The sequence below is a fragment of the Perca flavescens genome, chromosome 2, assembly GCF_004354835.1.
Source record: "Perca flavescens isolate YP-PL-M2 chromosome 2, PFLA_1.0, whole genome shotgun sequence".
Lineage (NCBI taxonomy): Eukaryota > Metazoa > Chordata > Actinopteri > Perciformes > Percidae > Perca > Perca flavescens.
The window spans coordinates 19,669,765-19,697,120 of record NC_041332.1 but is presented as its reverse complement, the minus strand read 5'-3'; the positions used below and the strand labels follow the sequence as shown (position 1 = coordinate 19,697,120).

Here is a 27,356-nt window from a genome sequence, read left to right as displayed (position 1 = left end):
CGGATCACAATATAATCTTATTTACCAGAAAGTTAGCAAAACAACGCTTTCATCCTTCAGCAAAACCCACATGTAATTATGAAGCAGTCCCAATTGGTCAACAGCAGAACCTTGGGGTAGCTTTAGGAGAGGTGGAATGGGATAAAGTCCTCTCTTCAGCTTTTCTGATTCTGATTCTGATAAGGACACTGAAAGACTCCAAGGCTAAGGACATCTATGGGCTTGACACCAACTTCATGAAAAGGCACAAGGAGTCTCTCTTATATCCGATCACGTATCTGATCAACCTGTCCTTCGGACATTCAATTGTGCCGTCAGCTTGGAAGGTGGCCATGGTCAGTCCCATTTTTAAATCTTATGTTGGTGCTGTGTTCTTGGACCTGAAGAGGGCACTGTAAACCATCATGTTCTTGTATCCAAACTAACTTATTTAAATTGTTCTGAACAAGCTCTCCGCTGGATGAATTCATACTTGTCCAGTAGAAAGCAATGTGTCTGTGTTAGTAACCCCAAATCCCCCCCTTCTTGACTGTCCAGGAGGGGTCCCCCAAGGCTCCATACTTGGTCCAATTCTATTCTCACTCTACATTAATGACTTACCTGATGTATGTCAAAATGTTAATATCAATATGTATACAGATGATGCTGTAATTTACACATATGGCAAACAGTATCAGGAGGTCTCATCTACTCTTACATCTGCAATGGTCCACCTTAATGACTGGCTTACTAGGTCATGTCTCCATTTGAACACCAGCAAGACCGTCTGCATGGTGATTTCCAAACAAAACACAAAGCTGACTAATGTGTTCCTTAGAGGAGAGGAGCTAAAATTGTAAAGGAATTTAAATATCTGGGGGTGACATTGGATTCTAACTTAACCTTCAAAAGTCATGTAAAAAGGGTGGCAAACAAGGTTAAATTCAAGCTACAGAATTTCAAACAAATCGGTCATTTCTCAGTCTAAGTGCTGCTAGAATGTATCTACACACAATGATATTCTCACACATTGAGTACTGTTTTACAAATTGGTCACTAACTAACATGACAACGCCTATTGAAGTTCTCTTCAAGAGAGCCATTAAAATCTTGGATAAAAAAGCATTATCATTTCATCACTGTAGCATACTGGAAAAACACAAACTATTGAGTTTTGAGAATTTAAAAAAATTTAGTATGCCTGTTTTGTATGTAAGGCTATACATCATCATGCCCCTCCTCCACTGAATGACCTTTTAGGTTCACCACATTTGGACAAACTGTTTTGTCAGTAAAGGGAAATAAATATTGGAATAGCCTGCCCCCCACAATAAGGGACATCAATTTTAAAACACATTTAAAAATCTGGCTTTTAGAAAACCAAAGCTGCACTCACTTTTAACTGCCTCACACATTTCACTATGTATGACAATCACATGTTCTGTTGTATTTTATCTTGACTGTTGTTAGTGTTTGTCTTGCCTCTCAAACTATGAGGGTGTTGCATCATGCTGTTTTTATGTTTTTCTTTTTATGTACAGTATCTGCCTAGGGACAATAGATGAAAATTTGCAATGGTGTTAACTCTAGAATATTTACATTGTGTACTTGTACTGATGTCCATTAATATGCACTGTCCTTATCTAAATAAACAATTAAATTAAAATTAAAATTAGTGTTACTCCCTCTGTTGTCAACATTGTGTGGTTTGTTTCACCCGTTCATTTTCATTTTCAAATGAGTGCGTAAGCAAATATGCGGGAATGTGTTGGCGGCGAGAGTGTGTGCCGGTGATCTGCATGGTAAAACACAGTGCGAACCCACCCACACTAGTTTCTTTTTCTTCTCTGTTCTAGCTATTGATTCCTATTCTGTGATATAAAGGTTACTTCTTCAGCGCTGGTCTGATATGTGTCATTGAACTCCACTCTAATTCGGTTCCCATACAGAGGAATTAAAATTTGCAAATAGAGATAAATGCTGCCTATTACAGAGGAAGTAAAATCCCTCCTCAGCAGTCTAGATCATGGGCACAAGTTGCCAGGTTTTGTAAAGCACCCTTAACTCGCTCCCTGCTAACTTTTCATTTCTGTGTGGATGCCAGTTTTATAGAATCTAATTCATGGTTATTCAGCTCTGCTGCCGCTGTGTGATATTTCCCATATTTATTTAGCAGTGTTACTGCTGCTGCCAGTATCTGAAATTTGTGTCCTTCTGTGTCCATTTTATGCCAGTGTTTGTGTGATACACTCTCACCAGCACCACCGCCACCAGGCCAAGAGAGTGAATAGTAGTGGCACCATGAGTCCTCACTCTTGCCATCTGCCACCCAAACTGTAATTAAATTTCACTTATCTTTTTTATGAAGCAGAAGTTAATAGACCAGGCTTATTAAATCAGGGTTTTTTTCACGCCAGCTAGAGTCTCACTGGAGCTTGGCTCTGCTGCATACATGCCATTGTCCAATGTTTTACATACATTTTGTACATGTTAACTTCAGTGGAATGACTTTTAGTAGTTGTACTGGATGTGTTCAGCTATAATACAAGACAATCCTTCTTCACTATCTATATTTATATAAAATAATTTCAGATATCCAGTGTTTTTTCTCTCTTTCTGTTACATTGCCAGGATCATTAAATGTGTAATGTGTATGAGCAGTGTGTGTGTTTGTTTGTTGCGTACTGGTGTTTGTGTTACCAGTAACCTTCAAACATTAGTGCATTGTGGCTAATGTGGCATGATGGAGAGAGGAAGAGAGTGCACTGTGTCTAAAAAAGCTCTTGGAAGCTTTTAATCATTACCACTACAGTTCAAAGCTGTGAAGGTACAGACACAGGACGCATATGCACTTACATACAAGCAGAGAGAGAGAGAGAGAGAGGAAAATACATAGTGAGCAATCAGCGTCAAAACTTTCTGGCAAACTCCACACAGTTGGCCTTAAACTCATTATGTATGTTGCATGGAAGTGTTCATGCTGCGTTAGCTAATCAGGATTATTCACCACAGCAGCGTTTGGACATGGCTGTGTCTAATCCGCTGTGAAAGGCAACGTGTTGCTCATTTCTCGGTGGGTTGCACTAATTACGCAGTAGCTAGGTGCACATCCAAGTGCAAAGTTGTATGATAGTGCAACATACAGTATAAACTGTGATAATTCCTTCACGTTTTATATGATGTTTTAAAACAAAAGAGATTTTCCAGTTGGGTGCTTAGGAATTAGTAGCAACTATCTGTATAGACATACAGTGCATATGAAATTAGATTTCTACATGTGCATGCTGTTCCATTGGAGCATGAGGGGATCATTCATTGGGGATTTCAAAGAATTACTTTTCAGTTTCCATAATTTTCTTTTGGAAGAGTCTGAAATTCTAATGATTCTAATCCTCAAACTCATTAAAACATTTTGCACAGCTTAACTTTCAAGGAGCTTAACTTTATACAGTACACTACGCACACATATATAAATGATATAATATAAATCAGATTAAATTAAATGTACTTTATGACATTGGCCTTTATGTGTATATAACTTAGTGCACCACCATCAAGACATGTTGTCTGTAATGTATTTTATTTGGATAAATGTGCAATATGGTACATAATAAAGAATGGCTTGATGTTTTCAGACCTATTATCTAGCAGGTAAAATACGTGTTTTAAATAGTTACTGCTTTTTTGGATATTTTACTCAAGATTTGTGCATCTAAATTACGAGTTCAGAGCTGCCACTTTATGTAAAATGTGAAATTGAGGCAAAGGTACACATACTTAGCAGCAGGACATCATTACAGTTTTTTTCGATTGCTAAACGACAGTGGGCACAACTGGAGTCACATGTGCAAAACTCTAACTACAGTCTGCACAGCAGCAGTTCATGTGGACCAAACTCTAGTTCGTTTTTCATTGCTTGAACACAGTTTTCAAAACTCTACACACTTATCCCATGACTTTAACCACAACGTGCACAACACTGTAGATTTACAGCACTTTGTTCAAATGCTAACACACTGCTGTCAAAACTGTTAACCACACATTCAAAACAGAATAGATTTCAGTCTGGTGCCTATCAAACACTGCTGATTGCAATTTTAGCTGAAAGCCTAAGCAAGTGTCTTGTTTTAGACTAGTTAGTGAACATATACGGTATTTATATAAAGAAAGCTCAGAAAACCTTTTTTTGTATACAAACACCAAATAAGAATGAAACGATTATACACTGTACTGTTTGAGAGAAACAGGTAAAAGAGCAAAGATACCAACATGTTCAGGTAAGATGTCTGAGGTTATATACACAGCTATAAAAAAAAGTGAAAAACACTGTATCTTTACAATAGTAAAACTGCGTTCTTACTGTTTTTCAGAGAGTAATGGAGGTGAAAGCAATAGAAACACCACATTCATTTGTATTTAGAAATGATGCAGACATCCAATGTGATGAAGAAAACTTGCCACATGATGCTGGAGAGAGGCAGGATTAGTCACTCTATTCTTTGGTACTGTTACGTATGTACCTTTTAGTTTTTTTTCCCCAGTAATTCCATAAATTACTAGAGACAAAATACTTTAAACTGAAAAACTGCAGATTTTCATTCCTTCTTGTTTATCTTATGTAAAAATTGGTATGCTATACAATCTATATTTTTTCCTTAAATAAACTGTTGACTAGTGTCAAGTCACTCAAATTGTTCAAACTGTAAAGATGAAAAAGTTTGTAATTTCTGTATTGGTGTTTGACGCTAGTGTTTTTACCCTCAGTGTGTTCTGAGTGACAGTGTGTGTTATCTCAGTGAGGCTTGTGCATAGTGTTTGGCTGCACTGAGCCTGTTTTGCAGGTGATGTGAACTGTTTAGCTCAGGTGACTGTTGGTAGTGCAGACTGTAGTTTGAGTTTTGCACATGTGACTCCAGTTGTGCCCACTGTCGTTTAGCAATTGGAAAAAACTGTAATAATTAGGAAATTGTATTGGGAAAGGTTTTGTTACTGTTAGTAAATGGTTTATTAAATGAGAAGCATTTACTCAGAAAAAAAGGTATGCCTTTTTTCATAACTGTGTTGAACCCACATTAATGGATAGTTCCAGTTTATTACAACTCCTTTTGATCATCATTTCCACCAGTAATAACAACATTGTGCTCACAAAGTGAATTGCTGCGATTTATGAATACTGTGACATAGCCAAAAGAAAAGTGGGACCATGGTAAAAACGCAAGCAGTGAGACGATCATACAAGTTATAAGTGCACCCCCAGGTTAGCCAAACTTATTTGGAACTACTCTAACATCAATTGTAAGCATCCATCACAGATTACATACTGTAACAACTTCTTAATTCAACTTTTACTTAAAGGAAGTGGTTTAAATAATCTACAGTAGCTGATCATGTTTTTGTCGCATTGGACTTCATTGTCACCATGTTCCCAGATCTCATTGATTACTTTGGTGAGCGTTTTATAACCAATAGAAATGATGGCCACAACTACTGTAAAAAATAAATACCCTTTAAACCACTTAAGTCATGTTAGTTAGAGACTGATAAAGCCTCAGAAAGCTTCTGCACTGGTTGAATATTCAGTTGAATATTCTTCTCAAATGGAGCTTATTGTTGAGCTTCTCCACAGACTTTTATTTTACTTTTATTTTGTCCTTTAGATCCTGGTCCATGTAGGCTTCCTAACCGAGGAGTCTGGAGATGTTTTCAGTCCCAAAGTGCTGAAAGGGGGTCCTCTGGGAGAGATGGTCCAGTGGGCTGACATCCTCACTGCCCTCCATGTTTTGGGACATAACCTCAAGATCTCCATGTCTGTCAAGGAGCTGCAGGGGTAAGTTACTGTATCCTAAAGCTACCAACTACTAGGATGTCTGACTTGTCAGTGGCTGTTGGTTTTGAGCAGGTGATGATAACACATAACCCCATTTCTCGTTCATCCAATCAACCAGTGTTTGCTTCTGAATCTGAACTACTATTAAGAGAAGCCAGTATGGTGATATTCCTCCTGTTAACCAGCTACATTGTGTTTATATAGGGATTATCCAGCCAAGAAAACACTTGTACTCCCGCATATTGCATTCAACATGTTTAAGAAAGCCTTGTGCTCTAATTACACCCTATTCCGATTTAAGATTATGTATGAGGGCCCTAAGGTCCTGTTGATTTATTTGTTGCTGTATTGATCCTATATTGATGCGCTGCACAGCTTCCTGTCAGTGTGACTGCGTTGGTGTGTATCTTTTTATCCCCTGCATCAGCACGTTGCATGTTTCTGCTGACGGATACAGCTATAGGGCCAACACACACACACACACACACACACACACACACACACACACACACAAACACAAACACAACACACACACACACACACACACACACACACACACACAGACTGTGTGGTGGATGGATCTAAATCAGCCCTGTTAGGATAGATCACTCAGGCTTGTTCTGTCCAGTCTATGCAATATCTACTTCATGGTCAAGACTGAATAAATCACACAGGTTGTCAGACTCCTGTGAAGATGGATGGCTAATGTTGAACAGTAGAATTATGAATAGGTATGAGTTGGAGAAGACAACTGAATCACTGTAGATGGGTGACGTCTTTGTTCTGCCTTGATTGGGCCAATAGTCTTTGTCTTTCTGCCATCGTTGATCACTACCATGACACAGGTATAGAGTATATATCAATATAATGATGTCTACAGAGACCCCGCTGAACTCTTTTACACTCTTCACTGCCTGCGACACTGCTCACAAATCATAGATGACGTATTGTATTGACCCAAAGCCTTTGGCAGTCATTTTGTAGACATATAACACATCTGCAGGGAGCAGGAGAGAGTATGAAAATCAAGAGGGATTTTATTCTTAAAAAATGAGTTTAAATATGGCAGGGACATCCACAAGGCTGAGTTCAGTTGTCAGACTTGAAGTGAATGGCTCCGTGCGTGTCACAGTAATGTCTCGGCACCCACATTTTAAAATTGGTCTTTCTCACAACCCTTGCCGTGATGTGTTTTAGGCGACTGTGAAGTGTAATCTAACATACATGAAGAATTATTACGTCCGCCTTGCCAACATGGAATGGCTTTTGAGGGAAAAATAGTTTTTAGCTTTGGATTACTTGAGGAAGTAGTCTAATCTTTCTTCAAAATGCATTTGGATCCTGACTCAGTCCTTAAAAAACACTGGTGTGAGAAATGGCACATCAACTTTGCCTCCTGATGTCAATCTTTCCACACGGTTTGCTGCAGTAAAGTGGAACAGAGAAGGGTTATGCAGTGTGTCCAATCATTTTCTGTTGGTGTCAATTTTTTGTTCCCACACCTTTCATTTCCCTTGGTCCCTGCCGTCAGTTAGTAAAAAAATGAGGGTATGGTTGAAATACAGTGGTAATGCAGTATGGCTGTCATGGAGTTGTACTATAAAAATAAAAACACTGTTCATATTTCCTTTGTTTTTCATGTTGGCTAATGCTTGCTTCATTACAGCTAAAATGTTATAGATTATAATGTAATACTATAAAGGGTCCATTCCCTTAAGCCATTAGTGACAAAATCAGTTCTGAGCAAACAGATGCTGCTTAAAGGAGGATACACTGTTTTTAGCTATTAGTGGCATACTGATCCGTAAGATGTGCTGTCATGCTATGTAGTTCAAATGCATACCTATCCACCATATGTCCTGCCTTGCTAAACACACAACTGCACAGTGATTTGTGATTTGAAAAACATGAGTATTGATTTTCTTGGCACCGTAAAATACACAGGGCCTACAAAGTATTATTAGTGAAATAATAGATTATTCTCAACACAAAAAACATCTGCTGCATTTTTATGTTGTTTCTCCATACTCTCAGACATTGGCTTTGTGTATATTCAAACCAATAAAATGCAATCATTGCATTTTGTCAGCAAACAGACAAGAAAAGAGGAGGCCATAGTGATAACACATTGAGCAGCTTACAATAATCAGTTTTTGCAAAATATCACTCAAATGCAAATCGACAAACGCAGTATTTCCACACAGATGGCTGATGTTGATCTAGTTTGGTATCAACCCAGAGTATTGTCTGCTGGTGTGATGGACATAAAGTGACATACTGACAGATAAACAATGTCCCATTACATTGTTTTGGGTAAATAAGTCCTTCAAAATGTGCTACTTCAAAGCTGCACACTACAGTCCTTTTTCAGTTCACATTTCTTAACTATACTATTTTTGTCTCTTAAAGCACTCCTGTGTAGTTAAAATAGTTTCTTTCTCTACCTACTTTCTCTCACTTTTCTCAGTATTGTCCATTTTTTGTGGATTTTCTTCCTTTGTCCCCAATAATGTACAAGATTGCTTTTAAAGACACACATGATGTAGCTAGACACAGATAAAAATATAGACGAATGGTCTGACAATCCGGACAAGCAGGCCGACCACGACAAGTGGAAAACAAAGAACAAAGCTGAACAGGGTTAATCCACCTCCACAATTCCACATTGGTGTGTGTGTGTGTGTGTGTGTGTGTGTGTGTGTGTGCGTGCGTGCATTAGTCTCATGGCTACGTGTGAGTCTTGTAGTTGGCTGAGGAGGAATCAGAAGGTAGCTGTAATTGGCTACTGGGGGAATGATTTGATCTAGGGTTGAGTTACTGTACATAACATAGACCCGGATTTGTAAATCGACTCAGTACTACTTTCAGGTGGCTGGACTTTATTCACTAGAGGTGCATGATCAGAGCACACAGGGACTCACTAACATAATGTGGCCTACAGACAATGGCTGAGAGTGAAAATAAACCAATATATGGACAAAAACATTTTTTTTATTTAACTCAGGATGCAATATACTTATATATATATAGATTAAAATCCTGAACTAAACTGATCTACGTATGTAGTCTATATCTGTGTTCCCTCTATGTTAATGTAATTGTGTTGTGTTTTGGCCTACAGCCATAATGATATAGGAAATCTCTTATAATCTCCCTTTTGTGTAACATATCTCAGTCTTAAGGCTGTCACTGTGCGGTTGGATGGACTGATGAGAAAATGTGAGTGGAGAAGCCTGTAGGGGAGAAGAGGGAGGACATGGGAGAACAGCAAAGTGCTGATTTGACATCTGTGGAGTTTGGGTGGGGACTTGTGTTTTTCAAATATGCAAATATTGGCTCTTTGCATTGGATTTTTTTGAAGGATCCCTGATAAATGCCATCTCTTTGTTTTGGATATTGCACTGTCCTTCATTTCTGCACAAAGCAGACATTCTGCTTGCACCACTTACTTGCTCACACACTGCAGCACACAGACCTAAGTTAATTTATTACAGGTTTTTGCATCTCCTCGTCTTTGCTGAGTGTGCAGTCCTTACAATGTGAGCTAACGGAGCAGCATGATGGAAATGAAGTTGAATTTGGTGCCAATTAGATTGGCAAGGCACCTGAGATGTATTAGTGTGAGAAGGAGAAAAGACAGGGCTCCGCCTGCTACACATTACAAACTATAGGGTGCAGATCACTGAGAGCTGCTGAAGTCAATGTGAAGGTGGATGGTCAGCATGTTTTTGCCTGATCATGTCACCACTGTAAAGAGACAAATAGAAAGTAAAAAAAAAAAGGAGTGAGTAATACTAATAGATAAAATGATCTGGTTGAGGGCAGGAAGATATGGCCTTTTTGCAGTGTAGCACACACTGGACAGGCCATGTGGATGAAAGAAGTAGTCACTTTATAATACAGGAGTCTGGATGTGAAGATCCACGGAACCAATGTGATAAAATTTCTGCTCACGTGTTGCCAACAGTGTGAGGGCTTACAGTATGTAGAAAACAATAGTCATGGGTGTTTTCCTCAGTTTTGTATTTTCCCAACAACATGGGCCCTTTGGTCATGCCCCCTGGGGCACTAGCTCAAGTGCTGCTTATATGTGATATTGGGGCAAACATGAGCTTTAACCATGAACATGAACCTAAAACTAAACCCAACTTAGACCTAATTCTGTGGTCACTCAAGGTGCCCCTTTCTCATTTTGCCCCTCGGACTAATTTATTGCAACTGGTTGTTTTTATTATTTAATGCTGCTGTTATGAGTTAATGTGACTTAATGCTGCTGTTATGAGTTACAGTTATAATGTTATGATTTAACTTTTCTGAATTACCATTACCGTTAATGCTGTGGTTTTCTAATAATTTGTTTAATTACAAAAGATGGTGTCAGACATTTCTGCGTCACCAAGAGACAAGAGAAGGGTTTAATGCTCTGTAGTGGCCAAGATTGCTATAAAGGCCATCTGTTCACAATTTTTTTGCACTTTGGGTTTCATCTGTGCCATAAAAGTTTTTTTATGTACCTCTGTACATTGTAATTCTAGTTCTTCTCCACAGTGGTATTCTCATGTCCTCTCCTTTTGCCAGTCAAACTATTGAAGCCAACCATTCACATAACAAAAGGAATCTCAATCAGTGGTTGCTTTAAGCTCTAATGTTTACAGTTGAAACCATACCAATTCACACTGACATACATATCATGTTTTTTTTTCTGTTTTTAACCTCTCTTCCTTCCTTCCTAATTCATACATGTGCACACCACCACAGGAATATCAGTATTAACTTAAGGTCAAATCTGCCGGTGAGGGAAGTTTAATGTTAATTATATGAACAGGTAATCAATATTAAAAGTCTATAGAGCCTCTGGTGTCTGGTTGTTAAGCAGGGCAACAATGAGTGTTACATTTGGGCCTTAAATTCAGTAAATCTGTTGTACATATGTGTGTGTGCTTAATCTGACTATCATCCTGTCTTGCGTGAGAGGGAGAATTTCACAGGAAGAGAAAGGCTCCATATGTGCTTGTGAATCCATGTGTGTGCATGTTCTACTACAGCGGTGACAGCTTGCTGTAAAAGAACTAAAGCTAGTTTGAATCATAAGCTCATTGCTAAAATCTAGAGATTTGGCCCAGAAATGGCTTGCATAACCCAAGAGATTAATGCAAAAAGAGCTATCCACAGAGGTTATGTAATGCCTTATAAAATTGGATTGGTCTTCAGATTCTGTCCGTTGCACAGTTGTTTTTCTCTGTATTATGCTCTCTTGTCTTGGGCATGCTTTCAGCTCTCTTTGTGGCCACTTTACATTCTTTTAATCAGTTTCTTCCTTCTCTTTGCTGTTTTCTTAGGCCGGCTATACTCTGCCTGTGGGCGTGAGCGTGGCGGCTGCATGGATTTTTCTATGTCTTCACACACCAGAAATGTGTCTGACGCGGCGCTGCTGCTAACCTTGTCTGTACACATGTATCCCATTGATAAAATGAAATAGCATGTTAAACATAAATATATAATTTGATTACAGCAAAGACAATGTCGGCAGTATTGATGGCAAAATAGGCTACAGAATATTTTGTTCTGTATTGACAGGTGCAATATTAGAAAATCATTTTTTTTTTTATTACATTTATATATCTGCATTTATATCAAAACCTATAGACTTTCAAACATCAACATGTCATTTATTAATATGTATTTGTGTCAAAATGACATATAAACATTTTTTCCTATTCTATTTTGCCTGGAAACACTTCCAACACGCTTGCGTGTCGCTTGAAAAACAGGCGTTGGTCCTATTTCTAGCATGCACGCAGACATGTGTGTCACGCAGGCAGTGTGCAAGCTCTAACCTGTTAACATGGGAGCCGAAATATAAATGGACATGCCACGTGGCTGACACGCTCACGTGACGCAGCCAGTGTGTAACCGGCCTAACCAGAGTGTCTTCAGTTGCTTTTGGTCACAATTTCTCTCTCGTTTTCATCTGTTTGACTACATCAGTGGACTAAATGTGTTTTGACCCTGTTAAATAATTTCTGTGGGTGTGCCAGGTCAAATATATGTAGTAAGAGGTGTATCTGTGTCTGTAGCTATTCTCAATGCACACCTTTAACTAGGAAAACATGTATTTTCTCTCAAAAATATTACTTATGCAATATGCGGAATAATCAAGTGGATGTGATATGTGGGTGATTGTGAGAGTTGTTTTGATGGTGCTTACTACTTATTCCTCTTTGTTTTGGTGTTTCTGTTATTCTGTTAAGTTCATGAAAAGTCAAAGTCATGCTCTGTGTGACTCATAAACCCTCCTTCTCTCTCTCTTTCTCCCCATGTCTCTTCTTCCTCCATCACCCCCCATCAACCTGACTCCCTAATCTTCCACCATCATTAAAGTGAAGCCTGTAGAGAGACTGGAGTCAGTGACCTCGGTTCACCTCCTGCTCTCCCACAGGCTGGCTACAAGCAGCCTTATTATACCTGCTCCAGGCAGATAGGAACACACATACAGTACACACATGCACACTCTTACTGTAAAACCCTGATCTTGCTTTCCTTTCTTCTCACTGGCAATTAGGCTTCTCTCACTTTCCTTACATCACTGCTTTCTCTTAGTTTTTTCATAACTTTAATACTCTTCTCTTCCTTCCGACTTTGTTGTGCAGCAACTACATATGCAGGTTTATGGGGAAATACAGTGTAAAGCAGTTGAATCAAAACATTATTATACACTTGGCTGTTAGTGCGGGGGAGAAATGTCTCCTATTAAAAATATCTAAACCTTGAGTTAAGAAGAGAATGTGTATCCAATCTGTTTATTAAAGAGAAGCTGCTGAGGTGTGTGTGAAACTCCTCAAGAGACATGTGAAGTATAGCTCCCTCTTTAAGAGAAACTAGCACATTGGCATGAATCAAGTGTGTGTGTGTGTGTGTGTGTGTGTGTGTGTGTGTGTGTGTGTGTGTGTGTGTGTGTGTGTGTGTGTGTGTGTGTGTGGTTGTGGGGAGGGAGGGAGGGGGGGGGGGGAGGGGGTAAGATAGAGTTTCTCTTTGTTAAAAACTAGAGCGTGCAAATGAGTAGTATGCTCCGTCTGCATCATTTTGTCTGCTTTAAACGTGTGAGTTAGCAGAAACAAACTGCTAACTCTCCTCTCAGCCCCTATCCTCTATGTTCCTCTCCTCTTAGCTCCCTTCTCTCCTCATCTCTTGTCTTGTGTCTCCTAACCATCTTTTCTATTGCTATCAGTCTGGCTCCCTCTCTTTTTGTCTCTTTGTTGTTCCCCTCAAAGCTCAAATCGATGTGCTTGTTAGCAACTTCCCAGATTTTTACAGCATTTCATCACCCTTACCCTTACTTCTAACCCCTTACAGACACACATTCACACCACCACCACACACTTGGTAATGACTTCCTCCATCCCTCGTCTCAGATCTGAAGTACTGAGGGTACTGGCCCATGGGTGACTTTGCCTTTCGTTACTGGTGTTGCTTTGACTCACATTTCCACATGACATTACCTCTAATTAGTCTTCTTGACACAACTGGGACTCTCAAGTATATTAAGTTGCTGCTCATTCTTCTTTAGCTGATTTAGCACAATCCGTGGTGTTTCTACACAAGTCTCTGTATGGTCTACTCTTGTAAAGTTGGGATTTTAACCTTTAACATGGGGGCAGTTTTATAATATGAATAAAACAATGAATAAAATAAGTAATGATCAATTAGAATCACAGCCAAAAGGTAGTTGAAGCTTCTTTAGCTTCAGTTATGTGACATATTTCCAAGTGTACCCGGGCTGAAATTTCTAAATCAGGTCAGGTTGGTGCAAATTTCCTGGTGTTTTTTTTTCATATATATTTCCGATATGATATGAAAAAATTGTATTGCGATAATGGCAATATTTTGACTTGTTGACGTTATTGCCTGTAATTTGGCATCTGTTTAGATATGCACTTTGTTGTACTAATTCTATTTTATACAGAATCTGAATCTCACTCTGAGTTACTGTTGGTTATAAACTAAAGAACTGAAAGATATTTTTCTAGTTTTTACCACTCTAACACTTATTTTGTTGCAATTGTATGTTCTTAAAATGAATAATAAACGACTGTTCATTATTTTCTCATATCATCAAGGATAGATCATCAATATCTTAATCTTTAATCCATATTAATCTTTAATCTGATAAGTAATACGTTTAACCACTGATTAATTTGTGAGGGTGAGAGAGAGGCGTAAATGACAACCTGAATTAGAAGATAAAACTTTAGTCTAGCTCATAGTCATAAATTTGATTCATCCATGTGTTTGTGTATATTTATGGATAGTGTTAGCCATTAGTTGTTATTGCTAACTGTTAATTTGTTGTAACATAAGTTCTTCAACATACAACTTGTAACATTTTGTCAATTATCATCTTCAGTTGCATTAATACAACCCCATGGAGAAGTACTGACCCTGATTTGCATGTAGCCCAGGAGAATCAAAACGGGTCTAATCCGATGTGGCTAGTTGTAAACAAAAGTATATTAAATCCCATCCGATTTTTATCCACAGGAAATAACAACTGTAAATGTGGCCTGATAATCCTAAATAGAATGCAGTTATTATCAATGTTATTACAGTTTTTTCTAATTGCTAAAACACAATTTTGCAAACTAGTGTGGTTTTATCAAAATACTCAACACAATTCACAAAACCACAACCCCAAACTGCAAAATACCTCATATATCCTGCAAAATGAAGCACTGCAACCAAAACTACATATAGCATTATCAAAATCAAACTTTTGCACCACTCTCATCTTTAGTATGCTTTGCCATAATACTAAAATAGTTCAAATTGTAGAAAATTCATCAGATTGTTCACATGCACAGACCTTATCATGGTCATTGCACATACCTTATCATGGTCATTGCACATACCTTATCATGGTCATTGCATTTCTGTGCATGATTTTTATTTTTATTCTTATGTATGTGTGATATATGTGTTTGTTGTGTTAAGGTTGTCTAAGCTACTGGATCCTAAAATTTCCTTCGGGATGAATAAAGTATCTATCTATCTAAATATTTGCAGATACACACACATGCTGTTGAAACATTTATGTTTTTATTTTTAACCAAACAAGTCAGTGCAACATATGCACAGCAGATATATTTACATAGGACTGAACAGAAATATGCTCACAACAAACAGTAAACTGAAAAAGAAAATTATAGAAAAAAAAAGAGGCGCTCACATGTGATCTTTTTATAGTGCTTACTTCCTGATTAAAGTGGTAACAATTAAGCATTGAGGTGTTTGGCCAGGTGGCGCATATGTTGGCCAATTAGCTCATGTAGTGTTATTTTGAATGGCAGTGTTTTGAAATGGCAAATATGTGACTTTATGTCAGATTGTTGTGTCTTATGCAGAGAACCGTGTTCAGTGCATTTAAAAAGTGTCATTTTGATTGGCAAAATGTGTGTAAAGCAGAAAATGTGTTTAGACTTTTGGAGACTTGAGAAGAGGTTTTGCTCTCTGTGTGTCAGTTTAAATAATTGTGCTATGCATGTCATTTTTGTGTGTTAGCAATTGGAAAAAACTGTAATTACACTTGTGCTTTTCCAGATATCGCATGTTAACATGTCTCCAATTTTGGCCCATTATGTCATTATATATAGTGTGTGCAAGAAAAATAGCAATTGACCAAAAGAGAGGGGCAAAGTGGAGAGTAAAAGGCAGTTTTCGTCTTGGTCCATATATGGCCTCAGCAGTGGTGTAGTCTATGTGATATGCATGTATACACAGTATACCCACTAAGAAAGCTCCAGGATTTCCATATACCCACTTCAAAATGCCCAATGACAAATACTTTCCATTATATTTTTGATATATTTTGAATTGTCATCTGTGTTCTTTTTCTTAGCATAGCCTAAATAAAGGTATTTCCACCGTAAATTGGTGCATTAAAGTGTTTCCAAATACAGAAAAAGAAGTTGTTGATGCTCATAACTTCCCTGGGGACGGACACCCAGACCCCCCACTATGATATGCCCCCTCTTCCCCAAAGACAATATAAATATAAATGCCAATATACAGTATATATACAGTACAGTATACCCACTACAATACATTAAACTACACTACTGGGCCTCAGTTGTCTGACTACGTGAAGAAAGACTAAGGGAGGTCGAGCTGCAGGGCCAAAACAGTTGGCTCTGGCTGAATAAAGTGAGGAGGAAAACAAAGCTAGACGGACAGGTACAGCAAGGGAATGTGTGAGAGACAAGGTGTGTGTGTTGCATGAAAGTGTGTGCATTTCGTCATCCCAGATGCAGGCGCCGAGGACTTTTCAATCTCCTCTTACTGGGGAATGGAAGCAGGGGAGGCGAGGTTTAGCGCTGAATAGACTCCAAGGCCTGGGGAAACATTGAGCTGAGCTCCACTAAAACCAACCCTATCAGCCATTCATCAACCTCCTTTCCCTCACCAAGCTTTATTTCTCACTGGAGGTTGCTTGGGGGAGACAGAAAAGGAAATAAAGAAAAGGACAGAAAAAGAGAAGTTGGAGGAAGTACAATCTCATGTAGTACACACCTGGCTTTTCCTAAAATGCTCTGTCTGTCTGACCCATTACAGCCCTCTTCCCCTCAGTAAACTAGACTGTTCTAGATTGTTGTTCTCTTGGAAGTGGAAAAAAAACTAGCAAGCATTGCTGAACAGATGATAATGACCCCTAACCATCTGAGAAGTGACGTGTGGAAGTATTTGATTAAACCTTAGAGTAACTTGCCACTTAAGTTAGACAGTGGAGGCATTTTAGTTTGAAAACTGATTTTTCAGTCTTTCAAAGGATGAAATGTGTATTAGCTAACTCAACAAAATAGATGATGTTGCTCCTATACAATTTGTTTTTTACCCAGGTAAAAAAGTAAACCACATGGTCTTACACCAAATTAAAGTAAATAATAAAAAGGTGTGCACTACATCAATATATGTAAAATATAAATGTATACAACTAGATGATGTGTCACTATACCTATATCAGCCTTATTTTAATCCCATCAAATATTTTAAAACATGTTTTTTTTACCTAAGACGTTTATCAGGGCTAGTATTTTATAAAGGCACGTTATTTTGCGACTGAGTTGAACAGCATAAAAGGTGGAGTAACTTAGATACTGTAGCGTGATGTTGAATTAACTAAATTCTTTTTTGGGTTAAGAGAAATAATGAGCCCTGGCTTGAAAGATTATTAACATCATAATGGTTCGTAGTGGTTCTCAGTGAAATGGTGCATGACCACAACTGATAAATTGGTGTGCAGCACCTGCAGAGCAGGCACATAGTCATCGATTTAAATATTGGGAAAGTATGCAGTCATCCAATAAAGGTAAATATCAATAGTCACATCATGTGACATTATATGTATCGTAAAACTGAAGCGTTAAGATCTCATACAGTACATGCTGTTCTCACATTCTGGCTTCTTATCCTTATTTTTCCCATAATTTCCCATTATTTTATTTTGACTTTTATTATGACTTTTATCAGTGATTTGAGCATAATCACTTTATCTGTGTACTAGGTCAGTGTCAACTCTTTATTCTTTATTTACCCATTAGAATATATAATTGTATCTTTAAAACTTAAAGTAATTTAAATTATATTTAAACCATGCCAACCACTGCCAAAAATGGGTCAGAAACCTGTTATTATCCACATTTTCCTTTAGCAAACTTGGAAGTGCTTGTTAGTTATGTCAGAGCCCTTGTTATTTCCGCTTTCATTGAAAAATTAAAAAATGTGCAGCGGGAGAGAGCAAAGTCCAGCATAATTGGGTTTGGTGCCTAAATACTGTACCTCACGAGGCCTCCCTGGAGTTGTTAAGAGTTAACACGAGAATCCAAAACATTTTGCTCAATGATGCTGTCAGTGTCTCCTCCTCGTAATGGCTTAAAAAGTGACGGGCTGTCAAAGCCGGGCTCAAACTGATGTCAGTACACCTGATATCACTGTGTCCTCTCTGAGGAGAAAATTGGTCCATTTTAGGGCAGCCAACCTTGAAATTAGGCTGAGCAAAGAAAGGTGTTTATTTCACTAAAACTAAATGAATTGCTGTCTTTTCTGCATCTTTACCTTTTTCTTAGATTTTCCACTTTGTCTCACCCTAGCCTTTTCTTCTTCTCTCTATGTCTCGTTTGTGCAGCAAATTCTGGGTAATAACTGAGCTAAAATGCAGTTATAAAACCCACTGGCAGTACTTTTTGTGGATGCAGACAGACGCTGCTCTAACAGGTTCTTTATAGCTCCTTCACCGCTCCATTTGTCTGATGGAGAGATGTGAGCAGATGTATGAGAGTACATAACATCTATGTACCACAGAAACCACATTCCACCACTTTTGTGTTCATTTCTTAGTATCTTTCCAGAATATTGTGGATTTTAACCCTGCCTGAGACTTAATTTCTCACAGAAGAGACTGTGCAGCTCTCCCATTTGCTATCCCCTTTTACATGTACCACAGATGTGCCACTGTAAAAAAAAATCCCTCTTGTGTCACTGCTGTTCTGCTGTCATTTCATCCTGAAAAAAAAAAACATTCCAAAAAGTACTCCCAATTAAACAACCAAATGCATTGTTTGAAATTGCCCTAAAAAATGACTCAACTGTTTTCTGATCTGATACTCGGACAACATCATTCGTGAGTGCCTTCGAAAGCTATTACAAATCACTGTTGCAAAAATTAAACTGTTTTCTGATCTTACACAGCAATGGTTAATGTGTGGTTAGGTTGCAATGCTGTGCTCTGTGTTAATTCTATATGAGGCTGTCCACGGCAGTGCTTTGAACTAAATGCTATTGTCAATATGCTAACACGTACACAGTGACGATGCTAACATGCTGGTACACAGCACATACTGTATAATGTTTACCATGTTCACCATCTTAGTTTAAAGTGTGTCAATGAAGTCAGTAGGATTCATCATCTTGGGACCACAAATGTCTGCAGAATATTTCTTGAAAATCCATCCAACGATTGTTGAGCTTTTTCAGTCTGGACCAGCACACCAACACACAGACAGACCAGCATTGCCAACGCTGACGAAGGTTAGGGATAATTTGTGATCATGGATAAAAGATACCGACATTGACTGTTGGGATGCAAACAGTGGTCTCCCTTGTCAAAGATTGCTGTCCACCATAACCTCCTCCTTCTTAAGACTTATAGGCTTAAGAACAAACGACACACTATTTCCTCCTTTATTCCCAGCAGAAAAGAGTCATATAATTCCAATGGCCGCTAGAGAGCTTTGTCACTTGAATGTAAATGTTCTTCTTTTGTGCTGAAATAACCAACACTGTCGTTTTACATGGGAGGAAGTCTCAAACATTCTCAGTGTGCAACTAAATCAGCAGTGTCACTTTAACTCTGTGCCACTGTTTCTCGCATTCTTTTGCATGGCTCCTCCAGTCATTACAGCTCTATACAGTATGTGAACAAGCAACTTGCTAATTAACACTTGTCAAGTCTAAATGATAGTTTGTGAAGAAAACAACACTGCATACTTGTTCTGCATGTTATTGAGGCATAGATAAGAGGTGGGTTTATTCTCTGTCCTTTGACTGCCTTTCTCTAGCGCCAGTGTTGGTTTAAAAGTCTAATTTCAGGTGTGAGCTCGAGCTCAATTCAGGCGGCCGAGTGCAGCTTCAGAGGGTCAAAGGCCTACAACACACATCGCTGAAAATTAGTTCTCAGTTGGCGCTCTGCCCTGTCAGCAGGGTAATACTAATGAGATCACTTAAATACGTGCACTTGCACACGTCTACTTGACTCCTGATGATTTGTGAATGTTTGTTCCTACACATTCATCAATATGCGTGAGTTGGCTCCACACTTGAGTGAAAGGCATCTGCCTGCTGAATCATTTGACTGTCACTCTTCCGTTTCGTTCCTTCCTGTGTGCTGGTGGCAGGTTGCAAATTGGATTTATCTGATCTGCACCATGTGTGAGAGCATAATGATATGTATATCTGCCAAAGTATCTATTCAAACACCCGCATCCCACAATATGCATTTCAATATGTGCGTGCTGTGTGGTCTCACATCACGTGTGTCCGTCGGTTTGTGTTTGCTTTCATTTCCCTCGACTTCTTCCCTCACAACCAATGCCGACTCTTATTCTTCTTCATTTAGTGGGATTAGATCAAAAGTTGCTGACGAAGGGAAAAGGGTGGACTGCCTTACGTCTTGGGAGACAAAGCAGGAGCTGGCTTTATTAGCAACGGCACGAGTGCATGCAGTATGCAGTGTGCGTGCGTGTGTGTGTGTGTGTGTGTGTGTGTGTGTGTGTGTGTGTGCGTTTATCTGTATTTGTATTTCATCCAGAGACCTGGAGGTTTTTTATTTCTCTCTCTCTCTCTCTCTCTCTCTCTCTCTCTCTCTCTCTCTCTCTCTCTCTCTCTCTCTCTTTTTCTCTCTCTCACACACACAATTTACTAGTTCCAAACTCTTAATATTTCTGTCAAACATTACCTGGTTTCGTTTTCCCTTCTGGCCCTACCTTCGTTCGTCTTCCCCTTTACACCTTTTCTTCTCTCCTCTCGCTCACTCTCACTTGGTTTTTCCTCTCTCTCTCTCTCTCTCTCTCTCTCTCTCTCTGACTACCCGCTACCTTGCGTCTAACTTGTCATTTCCCCTTTTACCTTGCTGCTCCCCATCTCTCTCTCCCTCCCCCTTTGTCTCTATTTTTCCCTCTCTCCAGTGGAGCTCTTCATCTGAGAATTTTATTATCTCTGACAGGAGTGTTGGATTTTTGCCTCTTCTTTCTTTCATCTCTGATTCATCCCTCCCGCTGCTGCACTTTCTTTCTCTCTCTCACTCTCTCTCTCTCTCTATGTATTCTCTGTGTATTGGTGTTTATGATGCCTTGCGGCTCCTTTATCTAGTGCACCCTGCCTTGGCTGATAACTGGGGCCTGTCAGCTGCTTATAGCACTGCCGTAAATGTGTGTGTGTGTGACTGTGTGTGTGTGTGTTTGTTTGTGTGTGTGTGTGTTTCAGTGCATGTTCTGTGTAAAAGAGAGAGTGTGTGTGTGTGTGTGTGTGTGTGTCTCAAGTAAGAGAAACTTTGCCAACACACACACAAATTGACATCCCCTGGGTGTAATCAAAGGCGGATATGGAAAGTTGATTACATGGATGTTTGAGTGTTTGATTAGGCTATGTGTGTGTATCTCATTTAAATGCACATAAGAACATGTTGATTTACAACAGTATTTACTTTTTCAGGCAGGATTTTTTAATATTCAAGCAATATGCTACCACACACACAAGTACTTACACGCTCATATCACTGAGGTTCTTCATACTGTATGTAAAGTAGACTTGTCTTCCTAAAATGGGAGTATTATGGTGCCTACAGCTGCCAGGGTCCACACATAAGAGGATCAAGCTGGTGTTGCACAATTTTGTCATCATGTCACGGTGATAAACATTTAAACCAAGTTTTAGGGCAGAAACCTTTTGATGTTACCTTATGCAACACCAAGGCAACATTTTTGATGACATTTAGGACTAAGATCTTTTGGTTTCACTATTTGACTTTTGCATGGCCCTTCTTTGAAATTGTCAGTTAGCCTTGCAAACATGTACACATTTTGCTTGCCAGGTCAACAGTACCCTCCCAGTTTGTTCCTAAAATCGGCAAAACATTACTGATGAAAGTTAAAACATGCATTTTTCCACCATCTTTACTCTCTAAATGTGCTCACTCGGCTTGAACACTTCCATATTCTTATTCTATATTTGTTTTCTTTCATGGCAGAATAGAGACTGTATTTTGTTTGCATGCACAATACCTTTGTAGATTAATCTCATTCAATTAAGACATCAAAAGAAAAAAATAAGACAATTTACTAGTATAATGCAGTTTAAAATGCTTCATTCAAATTGTTGTTTGGGTTCTGAAATAAAATCTAATCTTTAAATGAATTGAATAATTAGAATAACTAAATAATTAGGGGATTGTTTTAATTAGCTTTTACTTGCTTGTATAAGAAAAGAAAAGTGTAAACAAAGATGTGATTAAACATCAAAACATTTTCACCACATTGAAGTGCAACAAAGACCGGATACTTCCAGTGCTATTTTTTTCTTTGATAATAGCAATTGAGGAAAAAGTGCATAGACACAACTTAGTTAATGTATTATAAAGCTCTAGATGTCAGAATATATGGCTGTTGGTAACAATTTCTTCTCTGGATGGAGAACAAGCCCAGTAGAACAGTAAATATGAAGTGAACCAGGCCACAACTATATCTAGATTTGATTTGGATCTGATGCCAAACATAACCATCAGTCATGTCTTTTCTTCATGTAAGGATACACACACAGACATACAGATATATACCCATACACTCTGTGCAGTGCTGGTCACAGTATCAGCTGCGTCCACCCTCTTCTCATTGCTGACCCTGTCTCACCTTCTGTCAGTCAGGACAGTGGGGATGACTTTAGCTGACAGCACTGATTGAAATGCCCTTCAACGTTTGTGTCATGCACGCAAACACACATCCCAGAAATACAGTGGAAATGCATGTATACTTACAAACTTAACTTACACATACACACACATCCCTGTGGCTGGTATGGATTGTGTGTTCTCACACACGCACGAACACACACACACACACACACACACACACACACACACACACACACACACACACACACATATAGGACTGGGCAGAGAGGCATTACAGACCTATGCATTAACTCATACAATAAGTACAGACCAGGAAGCAGGAGTGAGAAAGGATAAAATGGCTCCATTTCTGCACCACTTGACCTAGACACACACACATACAGTAATAGACCTATGGGCAAAATGACAGATAGTACCTCTCCACCAGCAATACACTGTGTTATTGCTCATTTTGTGCTTTTGTGCAACTAATAACACCCTGTTAAATTGCTCCTTAGGAGATCAATACAGTCATTTGGTATTGAACGGAATAGCTATATATAGCGCCATGCACAGGAACACATAACTAACACATGCACACAAACACACAACAATTGCAAACACATACATACTGTACAGCATTTCACTGAGATAATATTGATTGTTCATATACTGAATGAACAAAGAGTTACATTTTTTAAATCCTTTTTTTTATCTGAGAAAGTTGTTATAAGACGGAGAAATAAGGAATGTCAAATATAAAGTATGCGAACACAGGATGTAATATATTGCACCCTGTTTTACAGTGAACATTTCTTGTCTTTTAGATTTAGATTTATAATACTGGGTGAACTGCTGCTAAAATTTCCGTTCATTTTGCACAATGACAATAAATCTTCTGATTCTGATTTGGGCTGATTCATTGGGTTGGGTATCGTTTGGATTTTTACGATTTTGATGACGAACCGGTACTTTTAAAACGATTCTGATTCCTAAACCGATTCTTGAAAATCTGAAAAATGACATGAAAGAAAGGCTCTTTTATAGAGTTTTTTCTTAATTGAAAATGATTTCAATTTAACAATATATTAACGTTTTAAAGTACTTAAATATATAATAAGTAAACCTAAGTCACCTAACACACAACTACAATAATTTAACAATAAATAACATGTACACTATTAACAAGTAACAACAAAATAAATGTTGAGTTGGTATGCTAACTCAACAAGCTTCAAACTTTAGCAGTTCCTTTGCAGAAAAATGACCATATTTGCCTTCTCTGGCAAGATACGACACCTCTCCTGACTTATGGCATGTCCTGCACAGGAGAAAACTCTCTCAGATGGTGTCCAAGAGGCCTGTACACACAGGTATGACTTTGAAAGGGCAGACAATTTGGGGAGGCTGTCCGTTTTGGTGAACCCAGAGGGAAAATATGGCATTTTAAAAGTAGCCTACATTTAAGATAGCAAGCTAATGGTAGACTACAGAGAAAGTGTGATATTTTTACGTCCGAGCGTGTACAAAAAGCCGTCTATCAGCAGTGATTGTAGAGTGCATGTCGGAGAATAGCGCGGACACGCACTTCACACCGCGAGCGGGCAAGAGTCTGCCGCTGTCCGAAGCGACAGAGGGAAAATATTTTAGTCGACACATTAAGTGGAACTGAAATGAGGAACCGAAATTTGCGTTCTAATCCGGTCCGAATACTACCATTTGCGTAGGAACTGGTTCCATAGTGGAACCGGGTTTCGGTACCCAACCCTATTCATATGGTTGAAATTACTGTAATGTTATGATGATAATGGGAATATTTGCTTATATCAGTCTACTGTATATCACAAGATGGCAAAATGTGAAAAAATCTCAAATAGAATTCTCAAAAGCATTCAATGCCGCATTTCAGACAATATGTTTTGTAGTTTAACATTACAATATTCTTTAAATTTTTAATTTGGACGACACAATTTTGTTAAAGATAATACACTATGATCATCCACAGGCTGAGCCTCACAGCTGTAAACTTCCTCCATATGTATTTGTCTTTCCAATTTGGCCAGATTTTGTTTGGTCAGCAGTGGACATTGCCCTTCTGAAAGGGTGTCAGGAGCACTGGACCATAACATGTACTATATGAAGTGGTTTGTTTAAACAGGCTTTATAGATTCTGAACCCTCTCGATAGTAAATAGATATTTCAAAGGAAACATTAATTGGTGTGCTGTTCCCCTGCCCTCCTTCACCCTTGTATTCTTTTACTCCATGGCATTTCATTTCCTGTGTGTGTTCATTCCGAGGGCTTGTTGACCAGATGCCAGCCAAGAGACAGGAGAACCTTGGGTAATTGGACTCCTGTGTGGCCCTGCATGGCACTTGAATTGTGTCTGGGATAGCTGCCATCCTAAGTGTGTGTGTCAGTGTGTGTATCACTGATGTCTGTTTTGAACCTCTGAACAGGGTCTATTCTGCATGCCAGCATTCATACATCTACAGTAAGGAGTTGATCCGTTTAATGTTGATACGCACTACAGTATTTGCTGTATGACTCTATTCTATGTGTATCAAAGGTTGAGCTGCAAATATAACTGGATTTTTTAATGATATACTGTAGCTTGATTTTATACTCGGTTTAATGCTGTGATTTCTTAACTGGCTTTCTATTATTTTTTTTCCCAATATTGAGTCTTTCAATTACAGTAAACATTTAAAATGTTTATTTGCAAACCATAGCTAATTTTTCACAGCCACATTTTCAGATTAAACATTCTAAATTCCTTTAAAATTGTGCCAACATCTGTATGTAGGAAACAGATGCAGCAAGCAAGGGTAGAAGAAGTATTCCGAACCTTTACTTAAGTAAAAGTAGCAATAACACACTCTGAATATACTCCACTATAAGTAAAGGTCCTGCATTCAAAATCTTAAAAGTAAATGTAAGTATTATAAGCAAAATGTACTTAAAGTATTCAAAGTAAAAGCTGTTCCCATTATGCAGGAAATGCTCCCTGTCAGTTAATTAATTAATGTTACTGCTGCAATTGTGTGAATGTTTCATTTTGCTGCTGTAGTTGTTTAAGGTTAATAATAATTTTAATCCTTCAGTTTATCAGATAAATGTACAAATCAAGACCACCACATTTGGAGATACAAGTTTTCACTGGATAGGAAGGGGATGAGAAATTTAAATCTCAGAAGTCAGACAAATTTAGTGGAGTAAAACGTACAATATATCCCTCCTGAGATGTAGTGGAGTAGAAGTAGCATAGAATGGAAATACTCAAAGTACAAACCTCAAATTTGTACTTAGGTAACTGTACATACTGTAAACTGTTCCAATACAAACGTGCATCGCACGCTGCCAAATTGCAGCTCTAGTTTTGACTTCATACTTCAGTGTTAAAAATCTGAAAGATTATTGAGGACTGAATATAAAACTACGGCTTTGGAAGGCTGAATATCAACATATGATGATTATTTTGAAAATGTTCTTCAATTCATTTTAAAGTCTGTTTCAACACCTGTTTTCTTTGATTGTTTGTAACAAGTCTGACATTGTCTGTTTCTAACACAGGGACAGTGTGTCCAATTAGCAGTGCATCCCAATTTAGTTGCATGCCATTGAATTGTCCTGTACAAGGTGTGAGCAGGGCGTTGATAATGTACCAACATCTATCAAAGGGTGAATTCAATGCACAGCTGGTTTAGTTAGGCTTTGTAAAAAATAAACCATACAGAGGTCAGGTATTCAGTGTAGTTTTTTTCAATCAGCCAAATTGTCCTTCAGCGTTCCTTAACAAAAGAGAGAGAAAAATGAGACTATTTCAAGAATAAACAACTCATTTTCTCTCTTGGCCTATATGCTATGGTTGAACAGCTACCAAAAGAGAGGGATTAGAGGAAAAGAATGAGAGAAACGTGCTGCTGATGGAAAATGAAATACCAAGGAGCTGCTTGTATTCTGTCGTGCTACTGTTTTCTCAGCTGTTGGTACATTATGATCTGTGTTTTTTCGTTCTTTCTTTACTGTCTGTCTCTCTTTTTATTGTTTTGAATCCCAGTTTGCATTATGGAATTATCCAAGCTTTTTCTTACTGGCCTCATTGTCCCCCTCCTCTCTGTTATGACAGACAGACAGATAGACAGACAGACAGACAGACAGACAGACAGACACAGACAGACAGACAGACAGACAGACAGACGGGGTGACATCTGCAGGCAAACAAAAGGCCTCACTGAGCTGCAGCACTGCACAATGAAAATGGATTGTACATATTGTGTTATTGCTGGCTTTCCACAATGAATAACCACAGAAGGTGTAGCTATCATCATGAATTACAGCTTTTTTTCTGCTTAAGATGGAACTCTGAATGTGTGTATGTGATTGATTGGGTGTGTGATACAAAGCGTTGATGAGGGTATATTTGAATTTATTTAATATGAAAATTAATTCAGCCTCAACATGTCGTCCTTATTGGATATTTTTATGTTGTCAATAGTGCCAATATGTCGATGCATTGACATAAACGCAAGCACTGATTGACACCTTAACTCCACATCCCTAAAGCACAGCTTCTTTTCTGGGTTTTAAGAGTATTTATTTATTTAATTGAAACAAGCAGTTTGAGCTCATTCTGTTAGAATGACATTATCACCCCTTGTATGCTAATGTGTGTTATTCCTAGACTTAAAGACTGCAGTAGCAGAAAACATCAAAGTAAACAAATTTCTGTTAAATCACAAATACAATGAAACTGCTTTTATTGAATACCTTGATACAATAAAAAACAAAGCATGTCCAGAGTTTTATTATCCACATTTTGAAAGTACTGACAGGGGTCAGTGTGTGGCCGAGGCTGCTCTGAGCCTTTTCTCATCTTCACACTTCCCAACCTTCGAGTCCAAAGTCATGAGGTTTTCACAGGATGGGAGGAGTGAGGAACTGTGGCTGTAGGTGTTCTATTATGGAAGAAAAAAAGTGAGCATATGCAATCTGGGAGGACAAAGAGTACGACAATCTGGAAAGGCTGCACTGGAACGGATATTAAGTATATAGTATGCTCATTGTCAAACCTTGGATGAAAACATGGTCACAGGAACACTCCCAGGCTTCATCCAA

General features: G+C 38.5%; 1 protein-coding gene across 1 annotated transcript in view; it reads left to right on the top strand.

The window, feature by feature from the left end:
• LOC114563211 (alpha-1,6-mannosylglycoprotein 6-beta-N-acetylglucosaminyltransferase B) overlaps window positions 1–27,356 on the top strand; it is a 117,741-nt gene that overhangs the window by 63,912 nt on the left and 26,473 nt on the right. Inside the window, exon 8 of the mRNA XM_028590053.1 lies at window positions 5,637–5,806. Within this exon, the coding sequence (XP_028445854.1) occupies window positions 5,637–5,806 (170 nt within the window). The remainder of the gene's footprint in view (window positions 1–5,636; window positions 5,807–27,356) is intronic.